Here is a 13,444-nt window from a genome sequence, read left to right as displayed (position 1 = left end):
TGTACCATCCATGACCATACTGTCGTACATTTTGCTCCTTGGGGGCTACCTGTCAGCATCACAGTGTTCTGGGGACCCTGAGGCCATCTTCAGAATGGACATTGGAACCATCAACCGTGGTAAGCTGGGGCAGGGATGCAGGGATGAAGGGATGGGTGCTTGTTGCAGCAAGGATGTGTTACCAACCCTGTTCTATGGAGGTGATGAGTTCTCTCTGCTCCAGCACTGTCTCCCCCCCAAATTGGGCCATCAGTTCTGAGCCTCTTGTGTGAATATTCCAGCGGTCTCCACCGTGCTGAATGAGAGTGATGTTCTTCAGAAGCTGGTAGAGGGAGCGACAGAAAAAAGGGCAACCACGAAACCCATCAAAGGCATCTTCGTGTGAGTGATGCTGAGCAGCCTTTCACCGGGAGCCTGAATCTGGAAATCACAAAATAAAAGCAGAAGGTTTGGAAGTGTCAGCCCGGAGGCAGAAACAAATCACTGCCCGCTAACAAGCGTGATATTAAAGGCGGTGATTTTTCTGCATGGCTGTGTCTGCAAAGGGGAAACTATAACTTCAAGGCAACAAAGCTTGTTGGCTCCTATTTCCAGCTAGGGGGGGTGGGAGGGTTGCTTGTCCAGCAGTACCCCTCTCCCTGTGCTTTTCTTCTCTTTTACCCTAGGCTGAAGGCGATGGAGCTCTGTGCCATGGAGGTAGCGCTGTGGCTCTCACCTGGTGTGGGGGTCTCTATGACTGTGCCGGTCCGGATGACCCTCATGGGGAAAAGGTGGGGGAATGGCAACACATGGGGGCTGCTGGCTGCTAGGGAAGTGGCTTTTCTGTGCTGATGATGCTCTGTCCTGTGCAGCTTTATAGGAGGAAAAATGGAGATCCCGATGGCTGCCAACCTGAGCACCAGCAGTCGGATGGTGCAGGACATGCAGGGCTGCCCCCAGCTCAGCACCAGGCGCTGCCACGTGGCACTGATCCACAGCTGGGCCAACCTGCCCCACCGGTGAGGGGGGTCAGTGCCCAGGAAAGGGATTCTGCAGAGCTCAAGCTCTTTTCACTATGAATATTCATTTATTGAAGGCCCTGTTTTTTTCCACTATGAAGCCCCAGATGTGTTATGGTTGAATCCAGGCTGGTCCCATCTGTATCACTCCATGCAGCACCCATTTTTGGCCAAAGTCCTTGTAGAAGTGCTGTGCTGCTTTCAGGCCTCTTTTAGCTTGTTTAGATGGCATTCCTGAGAAAAGCTTTCTATATAGGGAAATATCTTCCACTGCACATCATGCCAGCTGGGTGTCCTTAGCACCTGACTTCCTGGTGTTTCAGTCTGCAGTCAGCACACACTGCCTCACTGCTCTGCTGGCTGATGGTGTGTTCTCTGCCCAGCATGCTGCCCTTGATCATGAGCAAGTTCCTGGATAGCACCCTCCAGAAAGTGCTGCAAGGCCTGGTGAGTGCTGCCCGGTGCTGCACAGCATCTCCTTGGTGTGCTCTTACTCCTGTTCCTGCTCTGCTGCTGCTGCTCACTGCTCCGGTGGAAGTGAGTGGATCAGCTGGTGGGTGTGTGAGGGGATGCTGGATTTGGGCATAACTCAGCCAAGGTGAGCCTGTCTGGGTAATTAGGAGCAGAGGGTACCAGTGCCGTGAGGCAGGAGCTGTGCAAGCCTGACTGCCACAGAGCTGTGTTCCCCCCCCTCTGAGCTGCTAATGCCTCTCACAGCTTTCTTTTCACCCTCCAGCTGTGTCCAGCCATGGCCATGGTGCTCGACCTCGTGAATGCAAAGTTTGCCAACATGATGCGTAAGTTGGCACCTATCCACGTGTCCACCCACCTGTCCACCTCTCCATCCACACCCCCCCACCCATTAAGCCCTTGTGTCCATCCCAACCCCACACCTGGGTTGGACTCGGGTCACTCCCCATTGGGGCCACGTGTGTGTCCCAGTTCAGGCCTGGGAGCACATGGCACCACTTGGCATCGCCAGCACTTGGCAGGGAGGGAACAGCATGGAGCTGCTGTAGTGTTGCCAGCATGGTTCTGCTGAGCCCCACCCTGCCTTCCTGCAGGTGCAATCCCTCTTGGGAATGCTGGGATGCTCCAATATGCCCTGCTGAACCCCCCCGTGGTGAGAGAAACTTTCATCCAGCTGGAGCTGAAGGTCAGATGCACTCGGTCCAATGTGCACAGCCCAAATACAGACCCTGGCAGTGGACCTTTGCTGACATGGCTCTGTCTGTGGGTCCTTTCAGGCCACTCTCCACAGCAAGGAGGGAGAGGAGGTTGCCCTGCGCTCAGAGCTGCCACCTCTCACTTCCGTCCCGCCGAAGAGGGAAGCAGCCACTCAGCTCATCCTGGCTGCGAGCTTCCTGAGTGCCGAGCTCTCCATCATGCAGGCATTCTTTGGCCTGAACATTACCAATGGCATGGTGGGGTAACACCATGAGGCTGCTGCCTCCTGCAACCTCTCCCCACATTGATCCCCCCAGCTGCATGTCTTACATCCCTCTGACACTTCCTCAACAGGTTTTGGGGCTTGTCCCGCTGGTGACCACGATGCTGGGAGCCCTCATTCCTGCGGTGGGTGGACTTCATGCATTCCTGCTGCTCTCTGGCCATCTCAGGCTATTGATGGTGCAAGTCAGTTTGGTGCTTCTTGTGTTTTATTAACAAAAGTGGTGTGAATAACACTGCCTGGTCACCATGGACTTTGGTGAATAGTCCTGGTGCTCAGCAGTCACCAGTACAATCCCCAGGGAAGAGAGCTGGGAAGGAATGGGAATATGTCACCTTTTGCTTTGTTTTCCCCAGATCTCCAGCACGCTGCCTCCATCACGGCCAGTGGTGATTGAAATGCAAGAGACACAACCACCGCTGGTGACAATAACCCCAGAGAAAAGCACCGTGCACCTCTTCAGCACTGCCAAGTTCTGGGCTTCCAGTCCTGGCTCTGCTCCTGGATCCCTCTTTATCCTGGATGTGGTGAGCTGAAGCCTTTGGCGATGTTAGTGGGATTTGGTCACTACTGCAGAGGGGCAACAAGAGTTGTGAGTGAGGGGCTGGAGCTGCTTCTGGGGATCTGCTTACATGCACACATATCCCATAGGGGACCCGCTCCCCTTTTCTCTCTGCAGCACTCTGAGCTGGGTGTGCGGTTTGCTGTCACAGAAGAGAGGCTGCAGTTCTCCCTGACCCTGCATAGGTAACAGCACAGGTCTGCCTGCCCAGTGCCACCACCAGCAAAGAGGCAGTGGGGTGCTGGGCAGCAGTATGTCTCGCACCTAGCTGGTGCACTTCCATCTCTCCTCATGGGTTTTTAGTGGTTGGTACTGGCAGCTATGGGGGTCTTGGAGGAGTGTGAGCTGAGGTTGGAGGGGTGCTGCAGGGCAGGGCAGTGACCCCATGCTCCTGTCCCCACAGCCTGTCCCACGTGACTGTGGTGAACTCCTCCATCGGTGCGTTCAATGTGAGTCCTGCAGGGTGTGGGCACAGCTCTACTCTGTGGGTCTGAGTGCTGCTGGGCTCGTGCAGGATTCCTTCCCCAGAATCCAACCCCGTTTCTTTCATTATTAATAACAAATGTATTGGAACTCTAAAGAAAGTCAAATTGAATGCTGAAGATGAACGTTTCAAAGGAAGATGTTGTAAACAATAAAAGAACTCTCAAAACCATTTGCCCACAAATGCTCAGACCCTTCTCCCTGCTCGTGATGCACTCTGTGCATTCCTGGGAGGTCTGGGCCATAAAGCTGGGCTGCCCACACCCCACACCACGTATGCTTGGTGCTCGAGTGCCCAAATCCTGCTCCAACCCCATCACAGCAGCAGAGCCACACAGGGGGTGATGGTGAGCAGGATCTGTCTGTGTGCATGGGGCTGGGTGGTGATGAGGAGGCACCGGGTGCTCACAGTGCTGCAGGTGTGGGGAAGGAGAGACTTTCTGACAGCTTGCACTGAAATTTAGAAATTCTCAAATGTTCCCATTCATCTCGGGGTAGCAGGGGGGGGGGACGTGCAATTTTCCTGTGATTTGAGGCCGCACTGGGGAAATTAATGGAGGGGAGTCTGACAGGTGCGGCTGCCGGTGTTTGGAAAGATGGGCCACGTCCATCACCACGCTGTGTTCCAGGTGCTGCCGCTGAGAGGAGTCCTGGCAGACATTATTCATGTGGCTTACGTGCCATCCATCAACAGTAAGCATGCTATGGCTACAGCAAAAGGCTCGCGTTCTGCACAGGGAAAATGGTCCTAATCTTTGCCAATAGACTGTTGTTATCTGCTTTTGGAAACGGCATTGGCTGGCTGGCCTTGGCCTTGGGGGTAGGGAGTGATTATCCTGGAAGAGCTGCTGGTGGGGCAGTTATCCCATGGCAAACTGTCATTAAAGCAGCCTGCCATAGAGTATCCATTCATCTGCTGAACTCCTACGGAAAGTTGTGCCAAGGGATGGGATCTCATTTGTGCTGCTGTATCCAACCCAGCACGCCAGCACTGCCTGCTGTCCCCTGGGTCTGGTCCCCACATTCTGCCCCTCATATCCCCCCAACCACTTGCAGGAGCACTGCGAGGAGGGGTCCCACTGCCCCCACTGCTGGGCACCCCGTACCGGCATGTGGAGCTCAGGAGGATGCAGGTAGGTGCAGCATGGGGATCCAGGCACCCTTGGTGGCTGAGCCCTCATCCTTCACACCCATTGCAGTGGAGTGATGAAGCTCTGCCTGTTGCTTTTTCTCTCTAACCTGCAGGATGGGCTGGTGCTGGATGTGCCTGTGGTGGAGTCCTGATGCATGGGGAGGGATGGCTGCACTCGGTGGATGGGAGAGGGCTGCTCTCCTGGGGTTTTCTTGCTCTCCCCTTGGCTTTTCAATGTTTTGACTCTCTGGGCTAAAATAAAGAAGCATGTTGCCTAGTGATGGACTCTGGTACTGCTGGGAGTGCCAGAAGGGGTGCGGGTTGGATATTAGGGGAAATTTCTTCTCCAAAAGAGCAGAGATGCACTGGCACAAGTTGCCCAGGAAGGTGGAGGGGTCACCATCCCTGTAGGTACTCCAGAACCATGGAGATGTGACAGTTTGGGATGCTATCAGTGGGCACAGTGGGATGGGTTGTGGTGTACTTTAGTATTTCAGGAGCCAATCCTGCCACAGCCATCGGCTGCAGTGCAGGTATTGATTCTGAGCGTATCGCTCATTTATTGCTGGATAATTACGTGTCATTAGGAGGTCAATAAACAGCTTCGATCCCCATTTCATCGAACCATCGTGAGTTGAACATTCATTCCCGGTGGCAGGTGGCTGGTGTGGAACTAAGATTGTATTTGAAAAAAAAAATCATTGCTTTTTTTAAGAAATTGTCCCAGAGGGCACCGCACTGCAAGGCTGGCTCTGAAAACCCCATTTGTTTTCCCGTGTGGTGCTGGGTGTCTGGTGGAAATGGTCTCAGTGCAGTGGGACAGCAGTCACAGCTCCCTATGAGGATGGCTGAGACGGTGCTGTTACAGTTCCTGCCCTCCTCAGTGCCATGTGAACATTCCCAAGGCCAAGCCCGTATGAAAAAAGCAGAGAAAAAAATTTCCCTTATTGTTCTTGCATTAGCTAATAGAGGACCAAAGCCTTTGGGTTTGAATTTCTCTAAGATGAAATATAGATCTGATCTCTCCAAGGAGAAACCAGAGCTGTGCATCTCAGGTGGCACCCATTTGGCCTGCCATAATGCATGTCATACAGTGCCAGGCCATGGTATCACGTAACTGCAGCCTGGGGTGGCTGCTGGGTGCAGCACAGAGCCATTTGGGCCCCTTCCTGATCTGGGAACAACACAATTCCCTCTGTGCTGGGGCAAAAGGGAAAGGATATGAGGGCCTTCACCCCATTGGAGAGGGAGTCCATGTGCTGACACCAGCTCCATCAAATTGGGATACCCCAGATCTGTTGCAGTCCCAAAAGCGCATTTCCCCACAGTCATGGAATTGCCCACCTTCAGATGGTGCCTGCTCTGCTCACATCAAGATCTCCAGGGCTGGTTGGGGCTGCTGCTGCCCACCCTCCCCGCTCATCTCCCTGCTGATCCACGCGTCAAAGCGATATTCATCCTTTTTCTTCTCTCTTTGATCTGCTTTACTCTGTGTGTCTGACTTCCCGTGCTGATTTGGCTCCGGGTTCTGCAGGCTTTGAGAATCGCTTTGGTGAGAGCTGGACCTCGAGATGTCATTCTCTTTATGGGAACCTGCATTGGTTTATCTAAAATGTTTGGTCGTCAGAGACCTCTGTGTTCAGCAGTGCGAAGCCCCGTTGCAGTCAGGCCTGAAAGGTCACTGCACAGGAGTTATTCCCAACGCCCAGCACCGCGTGTTGACCATCACTGGGCCTTTCTTTACGGTCAGCCAGCCTTCCTAGCATGATTGATTGCCAAAGAGTGAAGCGGTTCAGGAGGGATGACAACGTGATACCATCTTGTTAACACTCTCTTCCATCTTATCAAATGCCACGATCTGGCAGTGACAGCCTGGCTTTGTGCTCTGGGGGTGTCTGACCGATCGGGTTGCAGCACAGTGACAGCTCCATAAGTACTTTGGCATCTTTGTCATCCCCTCCTTGGCCCCTAGCTAAGGTATTTCTTAAAGCTGGAATTAACGTGTGACAGAAGCTGGCTAATCTCCTGGAAATACTAATTTCCAAGTTTGCAGAAAGTATTAGCTCTGAGCAAGCATTTTTTCTGAGCTATTACTCCTCCATGTTGGGGATCAGCCCGTCTAACCCTGTCCTTAATCATCTCAGCAGCGGAGTGAATAGTTCACAGATGTCACCTGGGCTGGGCAGTGTGTCCTCTGCCAGGGATGCAAGGTGCAGGCCTGCAGTGGGGCTGTGTGGGTCTGCAGCCCCCAGAGAGGGACTGTTCTGTACTGCCCAGAGCTGCTGCTGTGCTGCAACTCGAGGAGCAGCTCCACAATGCTGGGGTCAGGAGTGAGGGGACAAGGAGAGAGTCAGGGTGACTGTGGGTACACGTGGCATGTGTTTTCCTGCCATCTCACCTCCAGTCCTGCAGCACGTGGAAGTAGTGATGGGCTCAGAAGTGATGTCTGAGTCTGCAATCAGATGGAATCTGTAAGTTCAGGGTATCCACAAACCACAGCACCTCACCCATATGCCCTACGGCGGTGTTGCTACTCCCTGCTAATTCAATGCCTCCTTCTACTCAACTATCAAACAGGTTCTGAGCCATTCAGGTCACTGTTGGTAAATGCTGTGTGAAGTCACAGGCTGTAGGTATATCGGGTCTTGCCTTGCAGGCATGGGGAATACCCAGCTCTGACACCAGCCCCATGGACTGCCGTGGCACGGGGGTGGGTGCTGTATGGCTTTTTCTTCAACATCCTTAGCACATGACATGCACCCACTGCATGGTTACCCGATGTTTTGATACAACTTTCAGTCAAGGCCTTAATTTCAGATGGAAAAAAAGAGTGTTTTACCTGAGCATGACTTTACAGCCATGTTCATGTCTTGATACAGCCCCAAACCACACTGTTCTATCCCAGCAGCAGTGTATGCACATCCCATGAGCACTGGCACCCAGCGCTGGACTGACGTCTGCTGCTACACCTATTGGTCATTGCTCAATGCTTTACCCAACTCCTAATATCTGTAAGGAAATATTTGCAGTGGAAGTCACCAGAAACCATGTCTTGTTTGTTTTGCTCCCCGCTAATTATTCTGGATGCCCTCGGTGACATCGTTTGCCTCATTCCTGTTGAAAAGTTCTGTATATAAGGATGCCTGCTGTGGGTCGTCTGCAGAAGGCAGGGACAGCGGCTGGAGACATCCTTGCTCTGCAGAGATCAGTCAGGTAAGAGCAAAATTATTTCTCAAACAGCATGCTCTTAGCTTCTGCTTCTGCAAACCCCAGTTCTTTCCAAAGGAGAGGCTTTGATTTTAGCTTATGACTGTGAACTTTTTAACAAAAACTTATTCTTGCTTGCTACAAGAGATGGAGAGGTACCAGGAGCTTTCCCTCTGCTTTTGTCTTCCCTGAGAGGCATTCCTCCTTTTCCATCCTCCTTCCTGTTTCCTGCAGCCATCAGCTAGTGCTCACTGTCCAGCACTACATGATGGCAACTTCTTCCTCTACTTAACTAGGACCGAAAATGGGTGTCCTCTGGGTGGTTTTCCTCACTTGTGGTCTGCTCACCTCTTCCCAAGGACTTCCTGGGAGCGCCCCGGTGTCTGCCAGGGTGGATAAAGATGTGCTAGAAAGTGGTAAGTGTTTGGAAGAGACAGGATTTATCTTCATTTTGAGACCACTTCTGCTCTTCCTGTCACTTGACAGTACTAAGAAAATCAGAATCTGGTTCAGATCTGTTCAGGCTGTGCTGACAATGCATTTATGAAGCACTTTGAACATGGCACTTAAGATGCTGTGCAGAGGCTGGAGCATCACCCCTGTTGTATAAAGGGGAGAAAAAGGGGCAGAGATGAGGGGAAGGTCAGCCAGGCTGACACAGCATATTTGCGTGCTGGATGTGCATGGCTCACAGTGACCTCTCACCCCTTTCTTCAGCCATTACAGGGTCACTAGCCAACGGCAACCTTCTCCAGGGGCTGCTGGGTGGTCTGCTCGGCCCCGATAGACTTCTTGGTGGTCTGCTAGGCTCCAATGGACTTGTTGGTGGTCTGCTTGGTGGCGATGGACTTGTTGGTGGTCTGCTTGGTGGCGACGGACTTGTTGGTGGTCTCCTTGGTGGTGATGGTCTTGTGGGTGGTCTCCTTGGAGGTGGTGGACCTGTTGGTGGTGTCCTGGGCGATAATGGTCTTGCGGGTGGTCTTGTGGGTGGTGATGGACCTGTTGGTGGCCTGCTTGGTGGTGGTGGACCTGTTGGTGGTCTCCTTGGTGGTGGTGATGGACCTGTTGGTGGTCTGCTTGGTGATGATGGACTTGCTGGTGGTCTCCTTGGTGGTGGTGGACCTGCTGGTGGTCTCCTTGGTGGTGATGGTCTCGTGGGCGGTCTCCTTGGCGGTGGTCTCCTTGGAGGAACTGGCAACCAGGGTCAAGGCTCACTTCTTGGAGGAGGTCTCCTCGGCAAGGATGGTCTGCTGGGCACCGTGCAAGGACTCACAGGGTGAGTGAGAGTGGTAGATGTGTTCCCGAGCAGCGCTCCATTATTGGCCATGCCTGTGGTCTGGACATGGCGCTTACCTTCTCCTCTTAGGGCGAGTTCATAAATGAGGGTTGAGAAGTTGGGAGCTTCTGTCACGAGGCTGCATGTGCTTATCATGAGCTGGCCCTGGCTAAAAGGGAGCCCTATGTCCCAGGGTGCAGGGGACCCCAAGATCACAGCTGTGTGACCTCAGCACTGGGGGCCGAGAGGATCCCAGGGAAGTAAGAAGTAGCAAATATGTCATTTACTGCCCTTCCTTGTTCCAACTCCAGGCTGAGAATTGTGAACATCACTCTCCCCAAAATAACTCTGCGCTTCCTGCCAGGCGTTGGTCTCCAGCTGAATATCTACACCCAGCTGCTGATAGATGGCAATGGGTAAGGAGCATTCACTGGGGGCACAGCTCAGAGCAGAGGCTGCACCATCTTGTTGCAAAGCAGATGGCTAGAAAACCCTCTGAGATGTGCTCCCTTGGGCTATGCAGCGCCGTGGGCAGTCTGCTGCAGCTCCAGGTGGAAGCAAACATCACTGCAAGAGTGCGGCTGGCCCAGGACAAGTCGGGGGCTCTCAGGCTGGTGGTTGAAGACTGCAAGACCCTTCTTGGAGACATCAATATCCGTGTGGGGTAGGTCTGTAGGGGAGTTTTGGGTGATATTTAGGCACTGATGTACAACCCTGCATGGTGCAAGCAGTGCCTCTTGTTGAAAGTACGCTTATTTTTCAACTGCTCACCATCATCCCATTTTGTTTCCTATTTTCCTGTTACCCAGACCCAAAGTGCCACTTGTGGAAAAAACCCTAAAGAGCGTCCTTGGGAACGTGCTGCCCAGGCTGGTAAGTCTGGGTGAGGAGCGTCACTGTTGTGGGTGGCAGGGCTGTTTGCACAGCTGCAGGCTCACCTGGGACACCCAGCCCCATTGCCTCCATGGCCCTGGAACATGAGCAAAGTGTTCATGCGATGGTCTCTGTGCACCCATGGCAGAGGCAATGCTGAGCCCTGCACCAGACCCATGCAAATCCCAGTGCAAGCAGGAGGGGGTGACGTGCCCCCAGCCCTGGTGACGCCACGCAGCCATGCTGCTGTGTGCTGGGGACCCTGACACCCCTCTGCCTCCCCAGCTGTGCCCCGTCGTTGACACCGTGCTGGGCGTCGTGAACTCATTGCTGGGATCTGTCACCTGTAAGTGCTGGTAGCCCCCTCCTGTCCATGTGCCCCACTGAGCTCTGCCCTGCACTTAGCAGTTTTTGCTGCAGAACAGTGCCATAACCCCTTGTCTGGCTGGGCTGGCTGCAACCAGGGGCTGCCTACAGAACGGGGTCTTTGGAAACCACAGTACTTGTGGGCAGCTCATCCTTGCAGGTTAGAAGATCTCCTCCCTGTGTCTTGCAGCTGTGCTCCCTCTGGGAGCTCTGGGAAACCTCCAGTACACTCTGTCCTCCCTTCCCATCATTGGTGACAAGTCCATCCAGCTGGATCTGAACGTAAGTGCTGCCTTTGAGTTTTTGGGTTTGGGTAACTGACCTCCATGGGGTGGCTGCTTGTGGAGGAGTGCTGGTCCCCAGCTCTATGGCAGGGTGTTCACAGTGCAGCACAGCCCAGCCAGCTCCGTGCTCCTGCCACTGCAGGGTCTGTGTCTGTTCCATATTTGCTAATCCTTGAGGGCAGCATGAGTCAGACCGGCTGGACGCTGGCTAATTAAGTGTGATTGCAGCACTCACGGTGTCGTTCATTAGAAAAGCCCCGTGTTAGCATTTTGTACAAGAGCAATGGGTCGCCATTTATGCAAAGGTTCCATTTGTAAGTGGTTTGTAAAAGTTAGGTGTGTAATTAATGGGGATTATAATTGCACAAGAAGGATTGTCAGTGTCTCTTACTGATCACAGTGCTTTACACAGAGAGCTGCAGCGAATGCAATCACTGCCTGTGCCAAAGCAGTAGAAACCAGCAGTGCATTGATTATTGGGGTGCTGATTAATGACACGGGTGGCACGGCTCATGCCAACCTCCTGCTCTGCTCTGTCCCTGCAGCTCCTCCTCAGGGACGCGGAGGGCAATGTGGTGGAGCCAGCAGGAGGTCTATCAGTGCCTGTCACTCTGCCTCCGGCCGCGGGTCCTGGGACACAGCTGGGGCTGTCGCAGGGCGTGCTGAATGCTGTGCTGGCATTGGCACAGCGGCAGGGAGCCTTCAGCATGGACATCTCCAGCTCGGCGGTGGGTTGGGGCTGGGATCAGGGGTGCTCCCACCGCCCCCCGCCTGGACTGACCCCATCACCGCTCCTACAGGTGCCCAACAGCATCCCGCTGACCACCTCAGCCCTGCTCTCAGCCTTCCCCCAGGTCAGCCCCCTTTGTAGTATCAGTGATGTTTGTGTTTCTGAAGCCCAAATCCCAGCCGTGCCAAGGCTCTGATGGCATCTCTCCCTCCAGCTCAGCACCGTATTGCCTGGTTCGCTGCCGCTGGCACTGCGTGTGCGCCTGGCTGACACACCTGTGGTGGCCCTGAGGGACGGGAAGGCCACTGCCACTCTGCGAGCAGCCATCGATGTCCTTGCACAACGCCCCGGCTTCCCCCCGCAGACCCTCTTCAGCTTGGACTCGGTGAGTGCCCTGAGCCACTGCCTCCCCTGCACGTTGGGAATGCGCTGCCCGGTCCCACAGTTGTGCCCATAACCACACAGGTGAAACTTTTGGGGAATAATTCCCAATCGTGGGGGGGATATCTGTGATGCCACCTGTCCAAAAAATGCTATTTCTAAGCACAGACAGGTGTGTTTTTCACGGCCTGAGTTACTTCCAAATATTCCGGCTTTTCTCTGGGAGGAAATAACTCCTTTTCTTCTATTGTCACAATGGCAGGACATCGTTCTGGACATCACCCCGTCTGTCTCTGGCGGCCGTCTGCACACTGCTCTGGCTGTGGACAGGTAGAGCCCTGCTGGGGGCACAGAGGCTGTGTCTGAGCATGGGTAATGGGGCTGTGATGTGGGTGTGAAGAGCTCAGAGCTGCCCCAGAGGAAGAGCTCGCCTGAATTCACGAGAGTCTTTTGAAGAAATTGAGTTGTTTTCACTCTACCTTTGTGTGGTTAGAAAAAATTCTGGACTGAAAGGGGTGTGAGCACTGCTCAGAGCACTCAGTGGCAGCCGTTCTGGTGGCACTCCTCCTTGTTTTTATCTTTTGCAGAATAAATCTCAGACTGGCATCCTCGCGGCTCGGCTCCATCAATGTAAGTACAGGGCGCAGAGCTCAGCTCTCCCCAGCACTGCCACTCTGGCACTAACTCATACCTCCTCCCACCACAGGTCTCCCAACTGGAAGGATGGGTGAAGGACATCCTTGCAGCTGCATACGTGCCTGCCATCAACAGTATGGCAGGGGTGAACCCCCTTTCCATGCCCAGCCCGTAGCCCCCTCCCCAGCTGGCACTTCTGGGGTTTCATCTCTGATGAGCTGCTCTCTTGGCCTTGCAGATGCTGTAGGTATGGGGATCCCGCTGCCCAACATCCTCAACACCAACTTCGAGAACGGCCAGGTGGACGTGGCTGACGTAAGACTCACATTTGTGCTGGCCCCATCCTGAGGAGCTGCTGTTCCTCCTACGGGGCTTCTCTGTGCAAAGATGCACCGGTCAGATGTAGAGAAGAGCTGGGGGAAACCCAAGGGAGAAAACTGAGTCATTTTTGTCCTTCTTCCTGGCAGAACACTTTTGTGATCAACCAGAGCAGAGAGCTCTGAAACCAGCTCATACCAGAGGAGCCTCCACTTCACTCCTGGGGTGAGACAGACGATTCCCCACAGAGCCCTGGCCATCCCCAATTGCTTTGTTATTATTTTCTCCTGAGCACTATTTCAGGTTATCACCGTGGCCCAGACAGAGGGCTGCTTCTGCTCTGTCCATCCTGTTGCAGCCCAAACTGTGGTACGGAGATGCTGCTCAGCTGCTGGATGTCAGGGGGGACTTTTTGTGGCCAATTCTAACACCCAAAGTCTGGAATCGCAGCTGTTGTTTAGGCATCAGCGTTGCTCTCAAATTGCTCTTTCAATAAAATCCTTCACTGCGTCAATATTTCTTCCTGAATATTCATTGGATGTGTCTCCAGCTGCCAGAGCCCATTAATCTCTGCAGTGCCCTGCGCCATACGGCCACGGAAAAGCAAAGTGGTTTGAAGTGGGGGCCTTACCCATGGCAAAGAGTTTGGTAAGCTGGCACCTTGGGGAGCACGTTCCTGAAGCTCAGGGCTGTGAGCAGAGGCGGGGAACAGGGCTTGAACCTTGATGGCAGAATAGGAGCAGAGCAG

At 53.7% G+C, this 13,444-nt stretch overlaps 2 protein-coding genes across 2 annotated transcripts; both read left to right on the top strand.

Moving 5' to 3' along the window:
- Window positions 1-10: 10 nt before the first annotated feature.
- LOC122167580 (BPI fold-containing family B member 6-like) lies at window positions 11-4,777 on the top strand. Its single transcript, XM_042832261.1, has 15 exons — window positions 11-119; window positions 282-381; window positions 666-770; window positions 852-998; window positions 1,382-1,445; window positions 1,735-1,795; window positions 2,063-2,154; window positions 2,246-2,422; window positions 2,520-2,573; window positions 2,805-2,975; window positions 3,128-3,195; window positions 3,414-3,459; window positions 4,123-4,186; window positions 4,550-4,626; window positions 4,739-4,777. The coding sequence occupies exons 1-15, from the start codon at window positions 11-13 to the stop codon at window positions 4,775-4,777; spliced, it is 1,374 nt and encodes a 457-aa protein (XP_042688195.1).
- Window positions 4,778-4,905: 128 nt separating this feature from the next.
- Window positions 4,906-12,881, top strand: LOC122167579 (BPI fold-containing family B member 3-like). Its single transcript, XM_042832260.1, has 17 exons — window positions 4,906-4,915; window positions 7,764-7,838; window positions 8,129-8,248; window positions 8,550-9,108; window positions 9,420-9,524; window positions 9,632-9,772; window positions 9,918-9,981; window positions 10,267-10,327; window positions 10,538-10,629; window positions 11,177-11,359; window positions 11,432-11,485; window positions 11,576-11,746; window positions 12,005-12,072; window positions 12,330-12,372; window positions 12,449-12,512; window positions 12,617-12,693; window positions 12,846-12,881. The coding sequence occupies exons 1-17, from the start codon at window positions 4,906-4,908 to the stop codon at window positions 12,879-12,881; spliced, it is 1,923 nt and encodes a 640-aa protein (XP_042688194.1).
- The last annotated feature ends 563 nt before the right edge of the window (window positions 12,882-13,444 follow it).

Source organism: Centrocercus urophasianus, unplaced genomic scaffold, assembly GCF_019232065.1.
Source record: "Centrocercus urophasianus isolate 14NV4802_14NV808 unplaced genomic scaffold, USGS_Curo_1.0 seq_38, whole genome shotgun sequence".
Taxonomy (NCBI): Eukaryota; Metazoa; Chordata; class Aves; order Galliformes; family Phasianidae; genus Centrocercus; species Centrocercus urophasianus.
This window is presented reverse-complemented; position numbering and strand designations above follow the sequence as displayed.